We start from the raw sequence: 23974 nt of genomic DNA on the forward strand, positions 1-23974 counted from the left end.
TGTCCGGTGTCCAGTATTCAACTGGACAGTCCAATATTTTAGCAGGCTGTCCAGTAAAATATTCACAAAAATACTGGACACTTAAATGTCCAGTTTTTTAAAGTCCCTGTATGATAGCTAAATGTAGAAGGCCTTCATACAAATATGATGCAGAAAGATGTGGTGGCAGGCAAAGGGGTCAAATCAATTCTGCTTACATTTGTTAGTAGCAGCTAAAGAGATCAAATTATTGATTTTTATGTTAATGGGAGCCAAGGGGTAAAATGAATGCTGAGTTGTATAAAATATACATGTGGAAATTTGGAATCAAGAGAGGTAGCTAAGGTAAAGCTTTTGGGACCCCATATATCATCATGGCCAGTCAATGACAGATTGTTCAGTATTTGTGTGAAGAACAGCTGGCAACCCTAGCTATGATTACTTTCTTCCTTTGAAGGTATTAAAGGGACGTTAAACCTAAAAACTAATTCCAGTGATCACAATCCTAAAATGGTTCTACTGTTAAAGGGATAGTCAAGTCCAAAAAAAAACTTTCATGATTTAAATAGAGAATGTAATTTTAAACAACTTTCTAATTTACTTTTATCACCAATTTTGCTTTGTTCTCTTGGTATTCTTAGTTGAAAGCTAAAACTAGGAGGTTCATATGCTAATTTCTTAGACCTTGAAGACTGCCTCTAATCTGAATGCATTTTGACCACTAGAGGGCATTAGTTCATGAGTTTCATATAGATAACATTGAGCTCATGCACGTGAAGTTACCTAGGAGTGAACACTGATTGGCTAAAATGGATGTCTGTCAAAAGAACTGAAGTAAGGGGGCAGTTGCAGAGGCTTAGATACAAGGTAATCACAGAGGTAAAACGTGTATTTCTATCACAGTGTTGGTTATGCAAAACTGGGGAATGAGTAATAAAGGGATTATCTTTCTTTTTAAACAACAAAAATTATGGTGTTGACTGTCCCTTTAAAGGGACATGAAACTTAGTTTTTCTTTCATGATTCAGATAGAGCATACAATTTTAAACAACTTTCAATTTACTTTTATTATGTAATTTGTTTCATTCTCTTTGTATCATTTGTTGAAAAGAATACATAGGTAGGCTCAGGAGCTGGGAGCTAGCTGCTGATTGGTGGCTGCACATATTGTATATGCCTCCTGTCAATGTCTTACCATTTTGGCATATAAGACTTTTGGTTGTTACTAAATAATAGCTATAAAAAATATATTAAACTCCTAACATTCTGATGTCAGAAGTCAATAGTATGATTTAACAGGCAGGGGTTGGTTCATGATTGTTTTTGTTTTAAGCAATTTATTGGCAAATCTGTGGTCTGATGTCGGTATATAACTGACAGGGGCTACAGAGCCATTGATGTGATCTGAGGTCTCACTTGGGAATATAACTGTCAGGGGCTAAAGAACCGTGGATGTGATCTGAGGTCTGATGTGAGCATATAACTGTCAGGGGCTACAGAACTGTGGATGTGATCTGAGGTCTGATGTGGACATACAACTGTCAGGGGATACAGAAACGTATATATTTGATCTGAGGTCTAATGTGGGCATATAACTGTCCAGGGCTACAGAACCGTATATGTGATCCGAGGTGTCATTTGGACATATGGCTGACAGGGGCTACAGGACTGTGGGTCTTATTTGAAATCTGATGTGGGCATATGACTGACAGGGGCTGCAGGGCCGTGAGTGTGGTATGAGATCTGATGTGGGCTTATAACTCTCAAGGACTGCAGGGTGAAGGGTCTGATATGAGGTCTATAGTGGGTATATGGCTGACAAGAGCTACACAACCACAGGTGTGAGCTGAAGTCAAACTTGGGCATTTGACTGACAGGGGCTATAGGGTAGTGAATATAATCTAAGGTCTCATGTGGGCATTTATTATTGGCTACATGGTTATGGGTCTGAGCCGAGGTCCAACATGGACATAAGGATAAGAGGAGCAAAGGGCAATTGGCTTTGACATTAGATTTGATCATGGGACTCACATAGAGCTTTTACACACTACCTGCTTTTAGAGGAGAGCAGCTGGCAACCCTAAATATATCAATGTGTCTTACATGCCATAAAATATAGTAACTGCCAAAACTAACAATGTATTTATTAAAGAATCTAGCACATATTTTACTTTTAACAAATGACCTGCTTGCCATGTGCAAATAGTAAAAAAAGCTGACACAAACATTTTACTGATAACAGTTAAAACCTCTGATCTCTGTATGGCCAACCATCTGGACTTACAAAATGAGCTGAGAATGCTTTCAAAAGCACAAGCTAGAGAAGAAAGTGTATTTGTGCTTTACTTAAAGGGACAGTCAACACCAGAATTTTTGTTGTTTAAAAAAAAAGATAATCTCTTTATTACCCATTCCCCAGTTTTGCATAACCAACACAGTTATAATTATACATGTTTTACCTCTGTAATTATCTTGTATCTAAGCTTCTGCTGACTGCCCCCTTATTTCAGTTCTTTTGACATACATGCAGTTTAGCCAATCAGTGCTCACTCCTAGGTCACTTTACGTGCTTGAGCTCAATGTTATCTATATGAAACACATGAACTAATGTTCTCTAGTGGTCAAAATGTATTCAGATTACAGGCAGTCGTCAAGGTCTAAGAAATTAGCATATGAACCTCCTAGGTTTAGCTTTCAACTAAGAATACAAAGAGAACAAAGCAAAATTGGTGATAAAAGTAAATTGGGAAGTTGTTTAAAATTCCATGCCCTATTTAAATCATGAAAGTTTTTTTTGGACTTGACTGTCCCTTTAAAATCAGATGCTTGTTTAAAAAAAACTTTAAAAATGTTTATCAAACCCAATTAATTAACCCCTTAAGCCATTGGGAAGTAGGTACTTCGTCACATGGTACTTTGCCCAGCATACCCTATTGACGTAGTACCTACATCTAACCTTCTGGCTCACTCTGTGGTCCTCGCTGTCACTTCTTGTCACTGTCAGTATCGGCTTGCAGTGATTCAGTGAGTGGTGTGGGAGGGAAGGAGGAAGGTGGAACGGCAGGCAGCACATCGCAGAAGGAGGAGAGGGAGGAAGGGGAGGGTTCCCTATGCTGCAGAATTTTTTTATTGTCGAGGGACGGAGGGATGTTGCCACTATGATATGGAAACGAGGGTGGAGGGGGGCACTTTCAACAATCACTTTGGTAGGAGGAGGAGGGGGGGTCGCTACACTAAGAGGAGTTTTTCAATTAAAGGGAAATAAAACAAGTTGGGATAGAGATAAAATATAATAATTGTACTTGAATTACTTTACCTGCAAATGTATACTGCAGTGCCTCGCCATTAACCCTTTCTTTTAAGTTTCGAATTGTACATCTCTAACTCCCCCCACACAATTCCTTCTATGGCTGTATCTATATTCACCTTTGATTTGGTAGAATGCAAGACTTTAACATGCATTATCTGCTGCAGCATGCCTAGAAGCAAATAAGCTGCTGTGAACTCAGTTGAAATTAAAATTCCAAAACAGCAGCACTCCAAATATCAAAAAGACTTTATTTCAACTGAGCAACAGACAGAAAACCATTTCGGTCAGCAGACCTTAATCATGTGGTATACAGCAAACATACAACCTACATAGTAGATACGGTTGAAAAAAGACCGAAGTCCATCAAGTTCAACCAATACAAATATTAAATACTTACAAAAAGCTCCAGTTAAGCTTAAATAACCCCATTAAAAGGTGACCCATTTAATACTAACAATCATATCCATGAATGTTGTTTATATACAGAAATGTATCCAGGCTTTTTTAAATGTATCTAGGGTATTGGCATTCACTACCTCCTTTGGTAATGAGTTCCACAATTGTATTGTTTTCACAGTGAAAAAATGTTTCCGTTGCAGGAGATTAAATCTCCTTTCCTCCAACCTTGTGACCTCTTCTCAGAAACAATTTTATTGGAATAAACAGAGCTTCTGCCATCTCTGTATATGGGCCTTGAATATATTTATATAAAGTAATCATGTCACCTCTCAAGCGCCTTTTTTCTAAAGAAAACAGACCCAGTTTGGCTAGCCTCTCCTCATAGGTTAAATTCTCCAATCCCCTTATTAGCTTTGTGGCCCTTCTCTGAACTTTTTCTAGTTCTGCAATATCTTTTTTGCGATCGGTCCCCAGAACTGCACTCCATACTCAAGGTGAGGTCTTACCAGGGCTTTATATAGTGACAGAATTATGATTTCCTCCCTTGAATCAATACCTCTTTTAATACATGCTAGTATCTTATTAGCCTTTGAAGACGCTGCCCTGCATTGTGCACCCATCTTTAGCTTGTTATCTATTACTACTCCCAAATCCCTTTCCTCCCTGTTTGGCTTGTCCCATTTAAAAAATATGTTGCCTGCTTATTTTTACCTCCAAAATGTTGAACCTTGCATTTTCCCGTATTAAATCTCATTTTCCATTTACTTGCCCATACTTCTAATTTTTGCAGATCCCTTTGTAATGAAAGTTCATCCTGCTCTGACTTAATGACCTTACTTAACTTAGTATCATCTGCAAAAATAGAGATGTCGCTATTTAATCCTTGCTCCAAGTCATTTATAAAAATATTAAAAAGAACAGGGCCCAGTACTGATCCCTGGGGGACTCCACTGATTACCATTGTCCAATCTGAGTATGATCCATTTACTACTACTCGTTGCTCCCTATCTTTTATCCAGTTATTTATCCATGAGCTAACATTTTCAGCTGTTCCCAGTCCCTTAATTTTGTGCATTAATCTCTCATGTGGCACTGTATCAAATGCCTTTGCCAAATCTAAGTATATCACATCAACTGATTCCCCTTTATCTATATTTTTACTTACTAACTAGTAGAATCTAATTAGATTAGTTTGACATGATCTATTTTTCCTAAAACCATGCTGATTAGAACTCACAATTTTGTTTACATGAATATGTTCATCAATATAATCCCTTATAATCCCTTCAAATATCTTCCCCACTATTGATGTCAGACTAACTGTTCTGTAGCTTCCTGGATCATCCTTGCTTCCCTTTTTGAAGAGTGGCACCACATCAGCTTTACGCCAATCCTGGGGTACCATGCCTGAGGATAATGTCTTGAAAAATTAAGAGTAGAGGTTTGGCTATAACAGTGCTAAGTTCCCTTAACACCCTTGGGTGTATTCCATCTGGGCCTGGAGTTTTATTTACCTTAATATTATCCATTTTTTTTCCTGATATCCTCTAAACATAACCCAGTTAATGGTATGGACTGGCATGTTCTATTTTGTTCCAAATTATCATCCAATGGTTCCTCTCTTGTGTATACTGAAGAAAAAAACTGGTTTAGTACCTCAGCCCTCTCCCTGTCAGGCCTGAGGTACATCCTTTATACCCAACAGTGGGAGGGGCTATTAGAAACACACAGGAAACCCTCATCAAGTAATTTACTAAATGCATTTGTTCAATCAGGTATACTGTTCCCCCTAAGATGAGGCTGTATATTTAAAAAAAGTATATGTATCTCATATTAGTACTACAAACTATACTCAAATTATTTACATAATAAAATCATCATTAATAGTACAGGCCAAAACAAGAGCTATATAAGTAAACATTTGCATATGTATTATACACAGGTTAAATCCATAAAGCAATTTAATTTTAGGTCATACTTTATTCAGGAAAATCCTTTTTCTTACAATAATTCTGTTTGTGTTTTCCTAAAAAAAAAAAAAAAAAAAAAAAAAAAGGATTTTAAACCTGTTTCTCCCTTATCAGAAATTCCAATCAATTTCTTTGTTCATCCCCAAAGGGTTTAGACTCTGCAACCTGTATATCCAGAATGCCCCCCTGGCTTTAAAGGAGTCTTTCTCTATCACTCCCTCTCCTTGGTCTTTTAACCTGAGTTCATATACTGTGTCCAAATTCAACAAAATGATTTTATACTGGTGCAATTTTATCACCAGTCCTAATATTGGACTTGTGCTCATCTATAGTCTGTAGGAAATACAATGCCTGTGTTTCTGATGCTAAACACTTATAAGGGGGGGGGGTGAATCAGACTACTGCAGACAGCATGGCTATGTAGCTAATTTTGCTTATTTTTGAAAATTATTTTAAAATACTTGCCAACAATTTTTTATGCAAACTCTTTTTTACTTAATTAGCCCTTTTAGGATATGCACAGATCTCAACATGTTTTATGGCACTTTAATAAATAAGAAAAAAATAAGAAAAGTAAGAAAGACTGGGTACTGGCCAACAGCTGCCAGTACCTTATATAGCCACTACTAGTTAGAGGGGGAGGTTTAGAAAGCTTTATGGGAGTGCTCAGGAAGGTGGGCGGGTTGAGGAGGGACCCATACAATAAAAAAATACCCTAAAACTGCACATTGGCAGACTGTCTGCCAGTACCTATGATGGTGGTGACCAGTGGTGGGCGAAGGAGGGAAGAGAGTTGTTTGGGAAGGATCAAGTAGGGATTAGGGGGTGGGAGGTATCAGGTGGGAGGGTAATTTCTACACTACAGCTACAATTAACATAACAAGTTACCTGATTAACCCCTTCATATAAGAATATTAGAAGTGTGGTGCACAGCTGCAATTAGCGGACTTCTATTACCAAAAAAGCAATGGCAAAGCCATGCATGTCTGCTATTTCTGAACAAAGGGGATCCCAAAGAAGCTTTTACAACCATCTGTGTTATGGTTGCACAAGCAGTATATAAAAAATTTCGTTGAGAAATCCAATTTTTGGGAAAAATGTAATTTTTTTTTCAATATGATTACATTTGGCGGTGAAACAGTGGCATGAAAGATAGCTAAATAAAAAATACACAAGACTCTATTTCTGTTTAAATGCTAAAAATGATACAGTACTTTGGGCAAGTTTTCTCTAAAATTCCTAGTCCTGAAGGGGTTAATTAATATATATTGCAAAAAAAGAGAGCTCCTAACCATTCCCTATGTCTTGAAACATTACAACCTAAACTCACCCTGATCCTTCCAGTCTATAATCCTAGCTGCAAAATGTGCAGTGTTATGGGATACTAAAGTGAGTACATATGTGAAAACTGTTTATGGATTTTGACATCTTCAGTATTTAAGTTGTACTTTTTAATATCAGCAAGAGTAATTTCTGCTGTACATTTTTTTGTCCACTTTTCAATTTTATAAAAAATGTCATAAAAAAGACTATCAAAAACCAACAAACCCACACAATGACCATACTGATGAGAAGAAATACTAATATATCATGCATATTAAAGGGATAATAAACCCACTAAATGTAGCCACCAATAAGCAAGCGCTATCCAGGGTGTTGAACCTAAAATGGGTTGGCTCCTAAGGTTTACAGCCCTGCTTTTCAAATAAAGATAGCAAGAGAACAAAGGAAAATTGATAATAGGAGTAAATTAGAAAGTTGCTTAAAATTGCATTAAATAACAAATTTGGGTTTAGTATCCCTTTAAAGAACAGCCATTTAACATGTTACAATATTTGTTTCTTGCATTAAAAAATATTCAAGCTGTTTACATTTCTTTTATTTATAGCAAAAAAACAACTCAATTCAAGACAGGAACTGTATAATATGTAACTGTATAATAATATACAGGTAAAAAATCCTCTTTTAAGCAGCAAATGGGAAAGAAACCAACGGCTAGATTACGAGTTGTGCGTTAAGGTAAAAAAGCAGTGTTAAGAGGTCCTAATGCTGCTTTTTTACGCCTGCTGGTATTACGAGTCTTGAAGGTTTAGGGTCACCGCATACTTCTTTGGCCTTACCACAAAACAACTTACGTAAACTTCGTAAAGTCTTTTTTCTATGGGATTTCCATAGCGCTGATATTACGAGTCTGTCTTGGGAGGCCAAAAAGTGAGCGGTACACCCTACCCGTCAAGAGTCCTAACGCATTTAAAAGTCAGTAGTTATGAGTTTTATGGTACAACGCCGTAACATAAAACTCATAACTAAAGTGCTAAAAAGTACACTAACACCCATGAACTACCTATTAACCCCTAAACCGAGGCCCTCCCGCATCCCAATTACTAAAATAAATTTTTTAACCCCTAATCTGCCACTCTGGACACCGCCGCCACCTACATTATATGTATGAGCCCCTAATCTGCCACCCCCAACATCGCCGACACCTACATTATATTTATTAATCCCTAATCTGCCGTCCCCAATGTCACCGCCACCTACCTACACTTATTAACCCCTAATCTGCCGCCACCAACCTCGCCGCCACTATAATAAACATATCAACCCCTAAACCTCTGCACTCCTGCCTCGCAAACATTAATTAAATATTATTAACCCCTAACTATTTAATAACTACCTAGTTAAAATAAAGAAACATTTACCTGTAAAATAAAACCTAACCTAAGTTACACTAACACCTAACACTACACTATAATTAAATAAATTAACTAAATTAACAACAATTAAATAAATTAAATTAGCTAAACTACAAAAAAACAAACACTAAATTACAGAAAATAATAAACAAATTACAGAAATTTAAACTAATTACACCTAATCTAATAGCCCTATTAAAATAAAAAGCCCCCCCAAAATAAAAATAAAAACCCTAGCCTAAACTAAACTGCCAATAGCCCTTAAAAGGGCCTATTGAGGGGCATTGCCCCAAATAAATCAGCTCTTTTACCTGTAAAAAAAAATACAAACAACCCCCCCAACAGTAAAACCCACCACCCACACAACCAACCCCCCAAATAAAATACTAGCTAAAAAAAACTAAGCTCCCCATTGCCCGGAAAAGGGCATTTTAATGGGCATTGCCCTTAAAAGGGCAGTTAGCTCTTTTGCAAGCCCAAACCCCTAATCTAAAAAATAAACCCACCCAATACACCCTTAAAAAAACCTAACACTAACCCCCTGAAGATCGACTTACCGGGAGACGACTTCATCTAAGCCGGGCGAAGTGGTCCTCCAGACGGGCAGAAGTGGTCCTCCAGACGGGCAGAAGTCTTCATCCAGATGGCATCTTCTATCTTCATCCATCCGGCACGGAGCGGATCCATCTTCAAGACATCCGACGTGGAGCATCCTCTTCTTCCAACGACTAAAACAGAATGAAGGTACCTTTAAGTGACGTCATCCAAGATGGCGTCCCTTAAATTCCGATTGGCTTATAGAATTCTATCAGCCAATCGGAATTATGGTAGAAAAAATCCTGTTTGTTTGTTTTTGTACTTTAGCTAATTTAATTTAAATTGAATTGTTGTTAATTTAGTTAATTTATTTAATTATAGTGTAGTGTTAGGTGTTAGTGTAACTTAGGTTAGGTTTTATTTTACAGGTAAATTTGTCTTTACTTTAACTAGGTAGTTATTAAATAGTTAATAACTATTTAATAACTATTCTACCTAGTTAAAATAAATACAAACTTGCCTGTAAAATAAAAATAAACCCTAAAATAGCTATAATCTAACTATTAGTTATATTGTAGCTATCTTAGGGTTTATTTTATAGGTAAGTATTTAGTTTTAAATAGGAATAATTTCGTTAATGATAGGAAAATTTATTTAGATTTATTTAAATTATATTTAAGTTAGGGGGTGTTAGGTTTAGGGTTAGACTTAGGTTTAGGGGTTAATAACTTTAATATAGTGGCGGCGACGTTGGGGGTGGCAGATTAGTGGTTAATAAATGTAGGTAGGTGGCGGCGATGTTAGGGACGGCAGATTAGGGGTTAATAATATTTAACTAATGTTTGCGAGGCGGGAGTGCGGCGGTTTAGGGGTTAATATGTTTATTATAGTGGAGGCGACGTTGGGGGCGGCAGATTAGGGGTTAATAAATATAATGTAGGTGTCGGCGATGTTGGGGGCAGCAGATTAGGAGTTCATATATATAATGTATGTGGCGGCGGTGACTGGAGCGGCAGATTAGGGGTTAATAATTATAATGTAGGTGTCGGCGATGTCGGGGGCGGCAGATTAGGGGTTAATAAGTGTAAGATTAGGGGTGTTTAGACTCGGGCTTAGGTGTAAACATACATTTTATTTCCCCATAGGAATCAATGGGGCTGCGTTAAGGAGTTTTACGCTGCTTTTTTACAGGTGTTTTTTTTTCAGCCGGCTCTCCCCGTTGATTCCTATGGGGAAATTGTGCACGAGCACGTTACACCAGCTCACCGCTGACTTAAGCAGCGCTGGTATTGGAGTGCGGTAAGGAGCAAAATTTTGCTCAACGCTCACTTCTTGCCTTTTAACTACGGGTTTCTGAAAACTCATAATACCAGCGCTGCATGTAAGTGAGCGGTGAGAGAAAACTGCTCGTTAGCACCACATAGCCTCTAACGCAAAACTCGTAATCTGGGCCCAAGACAATCAGAATGCTGACTTTGCAACATTATACACAGTGACTGCTTTATCAGTTCAAGGCATCATTTATTTTTGAAATTTCCAAATGGTAACTGAGCTAAAAAATAATAATAATAATAATAATATATATATATATATATATATATATATATATATATATATATATATATATATATATATATATATATAAAATATTAAAGGGATATGAAACCCATAATTTTTCTTTCAGGGTTCAGATAGAAGATACATTTTCAAACAATTTTCCTTTTTACATCTATTATCTAATTTCCTTCATTCTCTTAAATATCCTTTATTGAAAAGTATATGTAGGAGGAGTTAAGCAATACTGGGAACTAGCTGCTGATTTGTGGCTGCACATATATATATATATGCCTTTTGTCCATGGCTCACCTTATGTGTTCAGCTAGCTCCTATTAGTGTATCGGCAGTCATTTAACAAAGAATACCAAAGGAACAAGCTTGTTAACAGAAGCAAATTAGAAAGTTGTTTACAATTATTTGCTGTAGCTGAATCATGAACGAAAGAAAATCGAGTTCTGAATGACAATCTTTTGCAATTACCTTGCTAATATACACTATGCATATATAAATAAATAATGTTCCTATAATATACTGGATTGCCTTAAAGGGATACTTTAATTATTTATTTTGTCCTCTTTGCCTGTAATTCCATTCTGAAATTGTGAGCTTTTCAGTTCCTGTAAGAAATGGAAGTGCAGAACACTGTTAAATCCAGCACAACCATTGGCTGCACACTCTAGTGAACTATTTATAACTGTCTCTAATTGGCCACAGCAGAGAAGGTAACACAAGTTACAACATGGCAGCTCCCAGTGTTTTATAGACACTAAAACTTTACACTTATTTTGTCACTTTTTAAACAACTAATCAAACTTTAAAAAATACATCTACATGTTAGTCATGGACTAATCTTTTCTTTGAATGCATCATTCTATCTAGCATGTATTTAGTGTTTAATGTCCCTTTAAAGCACATAGTTCAATTACAGCTTTGTAGCCGCAAAGAACTTCTGGTCCTGAGTGGAAACCCCACTGCCTCAATCAGCAGCAACAAACACACTGTTGGATTGTGTAACTACCCACATACACTAAACACATTTGCCTAGATTACGAGTGGCGCGCAAACTGTAGCGCAAGTGTGATATGGTTTTTTTTTTGGCTCCCTAAAGCATCTTCAGCCTCTGTAGCTTTACCAGTCCTTATGTCATTAAATACTATTTAATAACATAAGAGGACTGGTGAGGCTAGAGAGGCTGAAAGACGCTCTAGGGAGCTGGAAAAAAAAAACATATTGCACTTGCGCTACAGTTTGCACGCCACTCGTAATCTAAGCGATTAAGTTGCAGGGTCTCTGGTGTTAAAATGGCCACCGAAATGGTCCTTTAAACTTGTTGTACCAGTCCTACATAGGTAAACTTCTAGACTGAATACTCTGAACATATTAAACAATTGGTAAAGACAAAATAAAGAGCTTTCTTACCAATCTTACAAAACCCTGTAGATTACACGAGAATCTGTAGCGACTTTGGTGAGAAAGCTGTTGCCTTAGTTAATACTTATTTGTGCATTCCCTTAATTTATATTCAGGCAAATGCACCAGAGCAACCCCTAATTGTCAGAATGGTTTTCCACTTTAATCTCTGATACAGCTAAGTTCTCTTAAGATCTGCTGTAATATTAAATGTTCTAATTTGTTACAGCATTTTATAATTGAGCAAAAATCCTTCTTGAAACTATGTGTAACCCCTGCAAAAGCGGCAAACTCGCATACCTCCTGGGCAGGATAGGGCCTATAACTGGCGACTATCTGCATATATTGATTTCGAATGGTTCTCCAGCCGTGTCCTGCTGTGCATTGGTTAAATACATAAGGGTTCATAAAAACCTGTAGTTTGTGTAACATTTTAAACAAATTTCCAATTTACTTCTATTATCGAATTTGCTTTGTAATATCCTTTGTTGAAAAGGCAGCAATACAATACTGGGAGCTAGCTGAGCACATTGGGTACGCTAATAACAAGAGGGAAATATGTGCAGCCAGGCACCTAGCTCCCAGTGATGCCTTGCTGTTCCTGAACCTACTACCTAGGTATTCTTTTCAACAAATTTTACCAAGAGAAATAGATAATAGAATTGAATAGAAAATTTGTTTAAAATGTCATGTTTTGTCTGAATCAGGAAAAAAAATTTTTAGATCAGTATCTGTGCATATTCTTCTTTATAGTAGTGTCTATTACATGCAGTTTTGTGAAAATTGGTGTATACTGTCCCTATAATAATTAACATCCACAAACAGATACAAATACTACCTGCTCAATCAATTACAGTTAAAACAATACGTTTTAAACTAATAAAAATTAGCTAAATCTACAACGCAACAAACACACATCCACTATATCGATAATGCCCCTCTTCTTAAAAAAAAACACACATATATCTCTATCTTTTCACATACAACAGGTTAATTGCATATATATATATATATATATATATGTATATCACCAATTAGTATCACTACACACTATTAAAAAGGAGTAGTCAACTTACAGGCCCTTCAACCTGTAATGTAATGGATAATCCCACAAAATCTCCATTTCGTTAGTAGTTAATTCTGTGCATTTGGGTTTTAGACTTTAAAATTGAGAGACTACCAATAAAAGATAGTTTTGTGCTGTTTCTAAGCGGTACATTTCCAGCTTGAGGGGTATTGAAGGGACATGAAACACAAAACTTTTCTTTTGCAATTCAGATAGAACATACATTTTTAAAGGGCCATGATACCCAAATGTTTAAACACTTGAAAGTGATGCAGTATAGCAGTAAAAAGCTGACTAGACAATATCACCTGAATATCTCTATGTAAAAAAGAAAGATATTTTACCTCAAAAGTTTCTCAGTAGCCACATCCCCTTGTAAAGGACTTCTAAGCAACAAATCAGTATGTCTGTCCCGGGACAGCTAAGGGTGTGAGCTTCCGTGCACACTCATGTTATTTCCCTATTCAGTTTAAGGAAGTTTACTATGAAATCTCATGAGATCACAGTAAAAGAGTTCATGACCTCAGCACTGTTGATGCAGATTGGCTGCTGTTCATTTCTTCATTTTTTATTTTTTTTTCCTGCAGCTGGGCTGCAGCTGAGTATAACTTTTTACACAGAACTTACTCTGCTGAGCTTAGGAAATTCTGAGGTAAAATATCTTCCTTTTTTACATAGAGATGCTCAGGTGATATTTTCCTGTCAGCTTTTTACAGTTATACTGCATCAGTTTCAAGTGATTTAGCATATGAGTATTATGTCCCTTTAAGCAACTTTCCAATTTACTAAATGGGACAGTCTACACTAAAATTGTTATTGTTTAACCATTTGAGTGCTAATGACGGCTCTGAGCCGTCACACAGTTTCCCACTCTGGTGCTAATGACAGCTCAGAGCCATCACTAGCACTCTCCCACCTTGAGGGAGATCTGGGGGCTCCCACCCGCTCCTACCCTGGCGATCATGCCTGCATAGTGACAGGCATCACCGGGGCTTCATGTTATGCGTGGTGACGTCACACGCAATAACATGATGACGTCACCGTGCAACTTTATTTATACTTAACAATGTTAAGTATAGGAGCAGGGGGCATGCTGCTTAAAAGCCTGTATCTCAGGCATCTAAGCAGCTACAGACTCCCAAGACCCATCATTGGAAAGGTAATCACCCAGTGTAAGTATTGGGAGTCTGAAAAAAAAAAAGTTAAAAAAAAATTGTTTAAAAAATAAAAAAATTAAAAAAAACTTGCAAAATCTTAGCACCCAGGTGGGAAAGTGCTTAGCACTCAAAGGGTTAAAAAAATAGATAATGCCTTTACTATCCATTCCCCATCTCTGCACAACCAACATTGATATATTAATATACTTTATAACATCTAAACCTCTACATTTCTGCCTGTTTCTAAGCCACTACTGACAGCATCTTATCACATGCTTTTTTATTTGCTTTGTGTTAGTTCATGTGAGCCATATAGATAACATTGTGTTCACGCCCGGGGAGTTAGTTAAGTGCAAGTCAATAAATAATAAATAAAAAGTCATGTGATCAGGGGGCTGTAAGAAGATGCTTAGATACAAGGTAATGACAGAGGTAAAAAATATATTAATATAACTGTGTTGGTTATGCAAAATTGGTGAATGGGCAATAAAGGGATTATCTATTTTTTAAAACAATAAAAATTCTATTGTAGACTGTCCATTTAATGATCAGTTTTGTTTCATTCTCTTGTAATCCTTTATTGAAGGAGCAGGAATGCATTACTGGAAGCTACCTGAACCCAACAATAACCCAATGATGAGTGGTATATATGTGCAGCCACCAATCAGCAGCTAGCTCCCAGCTCCTGTGCCTATCTAGGTATCCTTTTCAGCCAAGGATACCAAGGGAACTAATCAAATTAGATAATAGAAGTAAATTGGAAAGGCATTTAAAATTGTATGCTCTATCTGAAAGAACAATTTTGGATTTCATGTCCCTTTAACAGCAAAAGCGTTTTAGGATTATGATCACAGGAAAAACAGAATACCAGCCAACATTCAGCATTCGTTATCTGTCAAAAACTAGCACATGATTGTGATTAACCCCATAGTTTGCCACAAGCATTAAAGGGACATGAAACCTAAAAAATGTATGTCATGATTTAGACAGAGCATACAATTTTAAACAGCTTTCCAATTTACTTCTATAATTTAATTTGCTTCCTTCTCTTGTTATCCTTTGCTAAAAGGTTTATCTAGGAAAGCTCAGGAACAGCAAAGAACCCAGGTTCTAGATGCTGATTGGTGGCTGCATATATGTATATTATATATCGATTGTTATTGGCTCACCCATGTGTTCAGTTAAAAATTAACAGTGCACTGTTGCTCCTTCAACAAATGATACCAAGAGAATGAAACAAATTTGTTAATAGAAGTAAACTGTAAAGTTGTTTAAAATTGTATGTTCTACCTAAATCATGAAAGAAAATGTTTGGGTTTCATGTTCTTTTAATTTAAAAATAAAATCCTATATCAAATTAGAGCATGTTATTTTTACAGTAGAATGTATTTTTATGGATCACATATTACCTAGTCTGTTAGAGCTGGTTGTAATTTCCTTTTTATCAAACAAATCTTTATCCTTTTAAATCAAATCAAAGGTATGCTCACGTCGCTATTGCTTTAATTTAGTGCTGGGATGAGTAACCGAACCTACTGCTGACAACTAAATCTCTCCAAATATTGCGTTAAGGATTTCAAACACATTTTAAAAAACTAATGTAGTCTGTAAGTCTGTCTATCGCCTATCTATCGAATCTATTATTTTATCATTATCATGTATTTGGCACAAAATTCCGTTGCACAATCTATTTATATATCTATCTAATTGTCTATTATTATATTATTATTATTTATTTGTATATAGCTGCAAAATTCTGTAGCGCTATTTATCTGTCTGTCTATGCACCTATATAGCAAACAAACAGAGCAGGCTTCTGGGTGCTTATCATTTGTGTGGGTATCTAAATTTACAAGTTAAGACAGCTGAGTGATGGACAGCGTTGCAACCCTGGGATTGTGCAGAATTTTATGTAGGATGGCGACATAAATGTACTAAGCTTGTGAATATAGACAAGATAACATCTACAGTTTATTTATCTTCTCAAATCTACAGTTATGTGTTACATACCTTGCTCTTGCATTTAAATACCAATGTTGTGTCCAAATATTGCATATTGACTGATTAAAAAAACAACATCTTTTTATACTAAATGCATGGATAACCCATTATATAAATTGATCAAAATGAAAATGATTTATCATATATTACACAAATAGGGCCTTTATATAATATATGCAGTGCTGGCTCTCTTATCATTGATTTTTCCCCCCACCCAATTACATATCAGAGATCTCAGTTATACAAACTATACACTAAAAATCTACATTTCAGTTTGCACATCATACACAACACCACAGTTTATATTCACAATACAGTTTACCAGCCCTGCTCTGCACCTCTATATGTGTTTAGTACAGCTTTACAGATATTTTTTAAGTTACTGATTATGTATCCTGTAACATTTTCTGCTTCATGTCCAATACATAATGATACAACTAAAAGTTAAGATTTTAGTTATATTTTCTTTATAATTAAAGAAAATAGCACAAACTTACAATCCAACTATAAGTGGCCTATAAATTAGCCATATACTGCAGCAGCAATACTGTTTAACAGATAAGTTGTTAATGAGTGAGAATATATATGGCCACTGAGCCATAAATGATACATGATGATGCTGCATTTTTAGCCAATAGTATTTTTTTCCCCAAGAAACACAAACCAATATTAATACAAAAACTATCAATGACACAAATTAATTGATATGTCATTAAATTTCCTTTTAAATTCCCTCTGCAGTAATCAACCAATTTTGCACTGGAGTCATTGTCACTTACCCTACCTAGTGATGCACTTGCCATAATTCCCCCAAGCTAGTAATAAAATAAGCCTTTAGATATGGTGGTATCAAGACAAGACGTGGACACAGTGTGAGTCTAAAATACACAAATTAAAAATAAAACAGGGGAGGAGACACACGATGGTGAGTGGGTATCACATGTAGGGTGGCACTTGAGCTAATAACAACAAATTATGCTACCTTCAGTCACATAGTTGTGGTCCCTGAGAAAGCTGTGGTTAATTTTTCGCGTGTCCACGTCCTCGCCCATTTACAGCAGAATTACTCAGCATGCCTGTCCGCAGTGGACTGATGGAATCAGCAGAGGTCGTCACAAGAGCACCATCCATAGTGCCACTGCCTAGCAGAGGCGGGGAGCCCGGGCGGCCAGCATCCTGAGGGACAGGACAATGCAGCAGGACACAGGATCCGAGAGTTACAAGCTAGGGCTGCAGGTTCTCAGCGCGGTAACCCACCAGAGCTGCTCTATGGTCAGCAAGCGAGGCCACTGCAGCAAATACAGCCAGGAGATGGGAAGCAGCAGCAGCAGTGTGTGACTTGTTGTCTGGTTCTGTCATATGCTTATGCTGCATCACAGAAATGCCCCTCCCTAGCAGCCTGTGTCGGCCCAACCAGGCAGCATCTGAGCCTACATGTGCTGTTAGAAAGTGAGGAAAGAAAAAATGACACTGCAGGGAATGCACTCTGCTTGACACTGTGTGATACCCGCTTGTAAATGCTGAGGAGTGAAGTTTGTTAATAGGAACACACTACAGACCCTCCTACTGGGCTTTATTTTGTATGTCAGGGCTACAGTGTCTAATAATAAATAGATGTTCACTACCTGTCTTGCACAACTTATTACTGATGATGTACATGGATAGGTAGATGCTAGTTATACATATACTGTAGTTTCATATTTAGATGATAGATTTATGGTAGATGATAAAAGATAGATAGATGATAGATGAAAGATAGATTAGATATAAATAGATGATAGATTGATAGATGAGACAGATAGATTATATATAGATAGATATATTATAGATATATATTTTGTTAGATAGATAGATGACAGCTAGATATTGTGATATATAACAGAAAGATGATGGATAGATTGATGATAGATGATAGATTAAAGATAGATTAGATAGATATAAATAGATTGATAACACACACACACACACATATATATATACACATAATAGATAGATAGATTAAAGATTAGATATATATAAATAGATTAATTAGATAGATAGATAGATAGATAGATAGATGATAGATAAATGGATGATGGATATATTTATAGATAGATGATTGATTGATTGATTGATTGATAGATATTTTGATAGATGATATATAGATGATGGACATATATATATATATAGATAGATAGATAGATAGATAGATTAAATATAGATTAGATATAAATAGATTGATTAGATAGATGATAGATAGATAGATAGATAGATAGATAGATAGATAGATTATGGATAGGCTTATAGATAGATGATAGTTAGATTGATAGGTGAGACATTAGATAGATTATATATATATATATACATATATATATATATATATATATATATATATATATATATATATTGATAGATGATAGATAGATCATTAGATTGATGATAGATAGATAGATAGATAGATATATAGATAGATAGATATTGATAAGATAGATAGATAATAGATTGATAGATGATATATTAGATAGATATAAATAGATTAGATAGATGGATAGATGATAGATAGATAGATGGATGGTGGATAGATTTATAGATAGATGATAGATATATCAATAGATATTTTGATAGATGATGGATAGATAGATAGATATATAGATAGATAGATGATAGAACGACTATGGATAGATGGAAAGATTAATGATAGATAGATTTGATAAACAGATAGATGATATATATATAAATAGATAGATGATACATAGATAGTTGATATATAAATGATAGATAGATTTCATAGATAGATAGATAGATAGATAGATAGATAGATAGATAGATAAATAGATAGATTATGGATGGTGATAGATTAGAGATAGATAGATTATATATATATATATATATAGATAGATAGATAGATAGATAGATGATAGATAAATAGATAATAGATATATTAGATAGGTAATAGATAGATATAATAGAGAAAGATAGGCAGACAGATATATGATATATAGATGATGATAGATAGATAATAGATTAGAGCTATGTAGACAGACAGACAAAAAGAGAAAGATAGAAAGATAGATAGATATATAAATAGATCGATAAATGATATATAGATTATGATAGATTATAGATAGATAGATAGATAGATAGATAGATAGATTATAGATATGTTGATAGATAATATATGATGGATAGATAGATAGATAGATTATAGGTATTTTGATAGATGATGGATAAGATAGATTATAGGTATTTTGATAGATGATGGATAGATAGATGATAGATAGATAGATAGATAGATAGATAGATAGATAGTAATCACTGCCAAAGGTGCTTCAACTAAGTACTGAGTTGACAGTCTGAATACTTATGTCAATGTGATATTTTTTTTTCAAAGTTACCAAAAATCAGTTTTTTTGTATGTAATTGGGGTATGGGGTATTGAGTATGGATGGTAGATTGATGTGAAAAAAAAATACAATGTAAACCATTTTAGCATAAGGCTGCAACATAACAAAATGTGAAAACAATGAAAGGCTCTGAATACTTTCTGAATGCACTGTGTTTTAGATTGTATTTAACTCACCACTTGTGATACAAGGGCAAGGAGTGCACTATTAACACTTCTTTCTCTAGTCCTTAAAAGTATAGGGCGGGCTAAAGAAAGTATTGGTCAGGTTAAGTTGCTTTGGTTAAAATATTTAACCACCCACCTGTAATACCAGATTTAGTGTTATTCTTTTAGCAGGGTTGCCCAAAGGATTATACACCCTGTGCTATCTATAGGGCTTGGAATCTGACTCGTGCACAGTTTACATCTTTTGTAGTGGTGAAAAGAGGACGAAAGTTATGGAAACCATTGGTGAGTGGGGTCAGTACTTCCATATAAACTACTTACTTAAAGTGAAGGTCAATTTTGATGAATTAGTGCCCCGTTTTTAATAATCCTATTAAAAACAAGGGCACTTTAATTTACCAAAATTGACATTTGACTTCTTTTCTTCAAAAACTTACCTTTTTATTCTGGCAGCCGCTCCAGCGATTCCCCCGGCTGTCGGAAGCCTTCTGCAGACGTCAGAAATGACGAACCCGGCTTCCTCCAATCATGGATTCCCCCCCCCCCCCCCCCGGGGGAATCTTGGCCTGATGCAACGCCCTGATTAGAGGAAGCCGGATTCGTCATTTTGGACCCGAGAAGACGGCTTGTGACGGGCAGAGGAAGTGCTGGAGCGAGTGCCAGGATTAAAAGGTAAGTTTTTGAAGAAAATGTGTAAAATGTCAATTTTGATGAATTAAAGTGCCCTTGTTTTTAATAGGATTATTAAAAACCAGGCACTAATTCATCAAAATTGACCTTCACTTTAAAGAGACAGTCTACTCCAGAATTTTTTTTTTTAAAAAGATGGATAATCTCTTTATTACCCATTCCCCAGTTTTGCATAACCAACATGGTTATATTAATACACTTTTTACCTCTGTGATTACTTTGTATCTAAGCCTCTGCAAACTTCCCTCTTATTTCAGTTCTTTTGACAGACATGCATTTTAGCCAATCAGTGCTGACTCCTAGGTAACAATGCACAATGTTATCTATAGGGCACACATGAACTAGTACTGTCTACCTGTAAAAAACTGTCAAAATGCATTGAGATAAGAGGAGGTGTTCAAGAGCATAGAAATTAGCACATGAGCCTACCTAGGTTTAGCCTTCAACAAAGAATACCAAGAACAAAGCAAACTTGATGATAAAAGTAAACAGGACATTCTTTAAAATTGCATGCTCTATCTGAATAATGAAAGTTTAATTTTAAGTAGACTGTCCCTTTAATTGCTCTGCAGCAAAGTGTCCCAGAATTGTCTTCCCTTTGTTTTAAAGGGTCACTAAACCCACATTTTTTCTTTAATGGTTCAAATAGAGCATGCAATTTTAAGCAACTTTCTAATTTATTCCTATTATCAATTTTCTTCATTTTCTTGCTATCTTTATTTAAAAAGCAGAAATGTAAAGCTTAAGAGCCGGGTCATTTTTGGTTCAGAACCTGGGTTACGCTTGCTTATTGGTTTGCTAAATGTAGCCTCTAATAAGTAAGCGCTATCCAGGGTGCTGAAACTTAAAATGGGCCGGATCCTAAGCTTTAAATTCCTGCCTTTTAAATAAAGATAGCAAGAGAATTAATAAAAATTTATAGTAGGAGTAAATTAGAAGTTACTTTAAATTGTATGCTCTATCTGAAGCCTGAAGAAAAAAAAAATAGTATCCCGGTAAATTTTGTCAAGTATGGTAATATTAGTAGAATGTGAATCATTGCCATGATATCTTTCATCATTATGTCACTTTTCTTCAATAAAGCTATCCCCATGTGATTACACTTATAAGTAGGGTTGCCACTTTTAGTTCAGGCCAAAGCCCCGAACACTCTTGCACCGTACATAGCACAGCAAAATATTTGTTTGCAGTGTACGCACTATATGCCAGATTACGAGTGGCGTGCTAACAATTACACGCAAAAGAAAGGGGGTTTATTACGGCTGTTTGCACACGTCAGGTGTAGCACTTGTATTAAAAGTTGAAAGTAAACGTGATCAATTGAGCGCAATTTAAGTCAATGTGTGTCGGGATATCGCGTTCTCAGAGCTATGGTTAACTGTTTCGGGAAACAAAAAAGTGTCACAAAACACATGAAAATACATTTAAAAGTACAGTTACATTCATAACACCATCTAATAAAAATGATTAAATAAAAAAATTTAAAATGGCTCAAAGCTATGAGGTCTCAGGTGTTACAAAAAAAAAAAAGCAGGTAAAGGTCTTTAACATTGAGATGCATACATATAGATGTCTAAAGATGTATATGTATGTGTGTTTATATGTGTGTACATATGTATGTATGTATTTATATGACAAAGATCACAGAACACTGTAGATAGCGCTCACCTGGAAAGTCCGGTACACAGATAGGAGACCGGCACTATGGAAAGTGGGCAGGGACACACCCCCTGGTTTCTGCCAGTAGAATGGCTGCTACTCTGGGCGGAACTGCCGAACACGCCCCAAAAACATTGAGTGTATACATACAAAGAAGGGTACCGCTCACAAACTGGCATAAGAAATCCAAAACGACATGTGATGAACAGATAGTCCAAAGGCGAAACTTGTAAAAGATAAAATCCAATCTTTATTCCAAATGATAAAAAAGACGTAAAACAACATCGAATATGAAAAGCCAGCAATGACTCCAGCAATCAGGTAGCTGAACTGATCCTCGCGCAGACGATTGGATACTTTTACCTAGATAGACGCCCCCTGATGCAACATAATGGTGAGCAGTTTAGAGATATATATGTACAAATGTGAATATTTACAGCCCTTGCATAGAAGTTAGAACAGATTTCACAAGACAACATGTTCAAAAAGGAGATGCATAAATCGGCAACCATGTTTCATATAAACATTCAAAGCACTAGAGCCCTACATACAGTAATGTGCCGAAATAGATATAATCTCTCATTAGATTCAATATATGTTAATGAAGGGAATACTTCATTAACTAAGAAAGGGATGACATATATGTACGTGTAAAAATATATAAGGCAGTACTACTATCTTAAAAATATAAGAATTCAAAAAGAGAAATCCTTGTGACTTATAGGTAAGAAAATATGTATATGCATTGAGAAAGAATCCAGTAAGGTTACATAAATAGCCCTGAGTTTGACGAAGAGTGAAACAACTTATGTTAAAAAACTGTATTTGAGAGAAATTTCAGAACAATGTAAACTCGCTCTAAACAAATACATCTGATATGTGATATTGAGTAGTGTGTATAAAACATGAATGTATTTATGCATACGTGATATGCTCTATTTTTACAGTTTTTTAACATAAGTTGTTTCACTCTTCGTCAAACTCAGGGCTATTTATGTAACCTTATTGGATTCTTTCTCAATGCATATACATATTTTCATACCTATAAGTCACAAGAATTTCTCTTTTTGAATTCTTATATTTTTAAGGTAGTGTTACTGCCTTATATATTTTTACACGTACCTATATGTCATCACTTTTTTAGTTAAGGGCATGTTTAGTGTAGCTGTATTCATAACAGTGCCGTCCTTATTAGGAATTAGACTTAAGCGTATAAATAAGCGTTGAATTAAAATAAACTTTGTTTAACGCTACAGGTTTCCCCCCCCCCAATTAGTTTTGACGTATTCCCTTTATTAACATATATTGAATCTAATGAGAGATTAAATCTATTTCGGCACATTACTGTATCTAGAGCTCTAGTGCTTTGAATGTTTATATGAAACATGGGTGCCGATTTATTCATCTCCTTTTTGAACATGTTGTCTTGTGAAATACGTTCTAACTTCTATGCAAGGGCTGTAAATATTCACATTTGTACATATATATCTCTAAACTGCTCACCATTATGTTGCATCAGGGGGTGTCTATCTAGGTACAAGTATCCAATCAGGTAACGATTAACAGAAATTCATAATTGGAATAGCCTTAAAAGGTTACTGAGCTGATCCTCAGGTAAGCAGTGAACTAGTGCGCATGCGCACGAAACGCATCTGTGCAAGGATCAGCTCAGCTACCTGATTGCTGGAGTCATTGCTGGCTTTTCATTTTGGATGTATATTTCACATTCCAATGTTCTGCACATAGCAGAATATGTTCTATGTATTTATAAATATACATATATATATATATATAGGTATAGATATAAATTATATACCAAAATACCATCAGATATATGTAGAAATAAATATTTATGAATAAATATAACATATTCTTTTATGCAAAGAACATTGAAATGGGAAATATTAATATTTTCATGTCGGGTTAGCGCACTTGAGAATATGTGATCAGGTTTGCGCTCGAGTAGGGTGTTAGGTTTCTTTTCTTTTTACTT

General features: G+C 35.6%; 1 protein-coding gene across 1 annotated transcript in view; it reads right to left on the minus strand.

The window, feature by feature from the left end:
* The window catches only part of PPP2R2C (protein phosphatase 2 regulatory subunit Bgamma), a 539035-nt gene extending 521696 nt beyond the window's left edge, over positions 1-17339 (minus strand). The window contains exon 1 of the mRNA XM_053704157.1: positions 17065-17339. Coding sequence (XP_053560132.1) covers positions 17065-17134 — 70 coding nt within the window. The 5' untranslated portion in view covers positions 17135-17339. The remainder of the gene's footprint in view (positions 1-17064) is intronic.
* Positions 17340-23974: the final 6635 nt, after the last annotated feature.

This window comes from Bombina bombina, chromosome 2 (assembly GCF_027579735.1).
Source record: "Bombina bombina isolate aBomBom1 chromosome 2, aBomBom1.pri, whole genome shotgun sequence".
Taxonomy (NCBI): domain Eukaryota; kingdom Metazoa; phylum Chordata; class Amphibia; order Anura; family Bombinatoridae; genus Bombina; species Bombina bombina.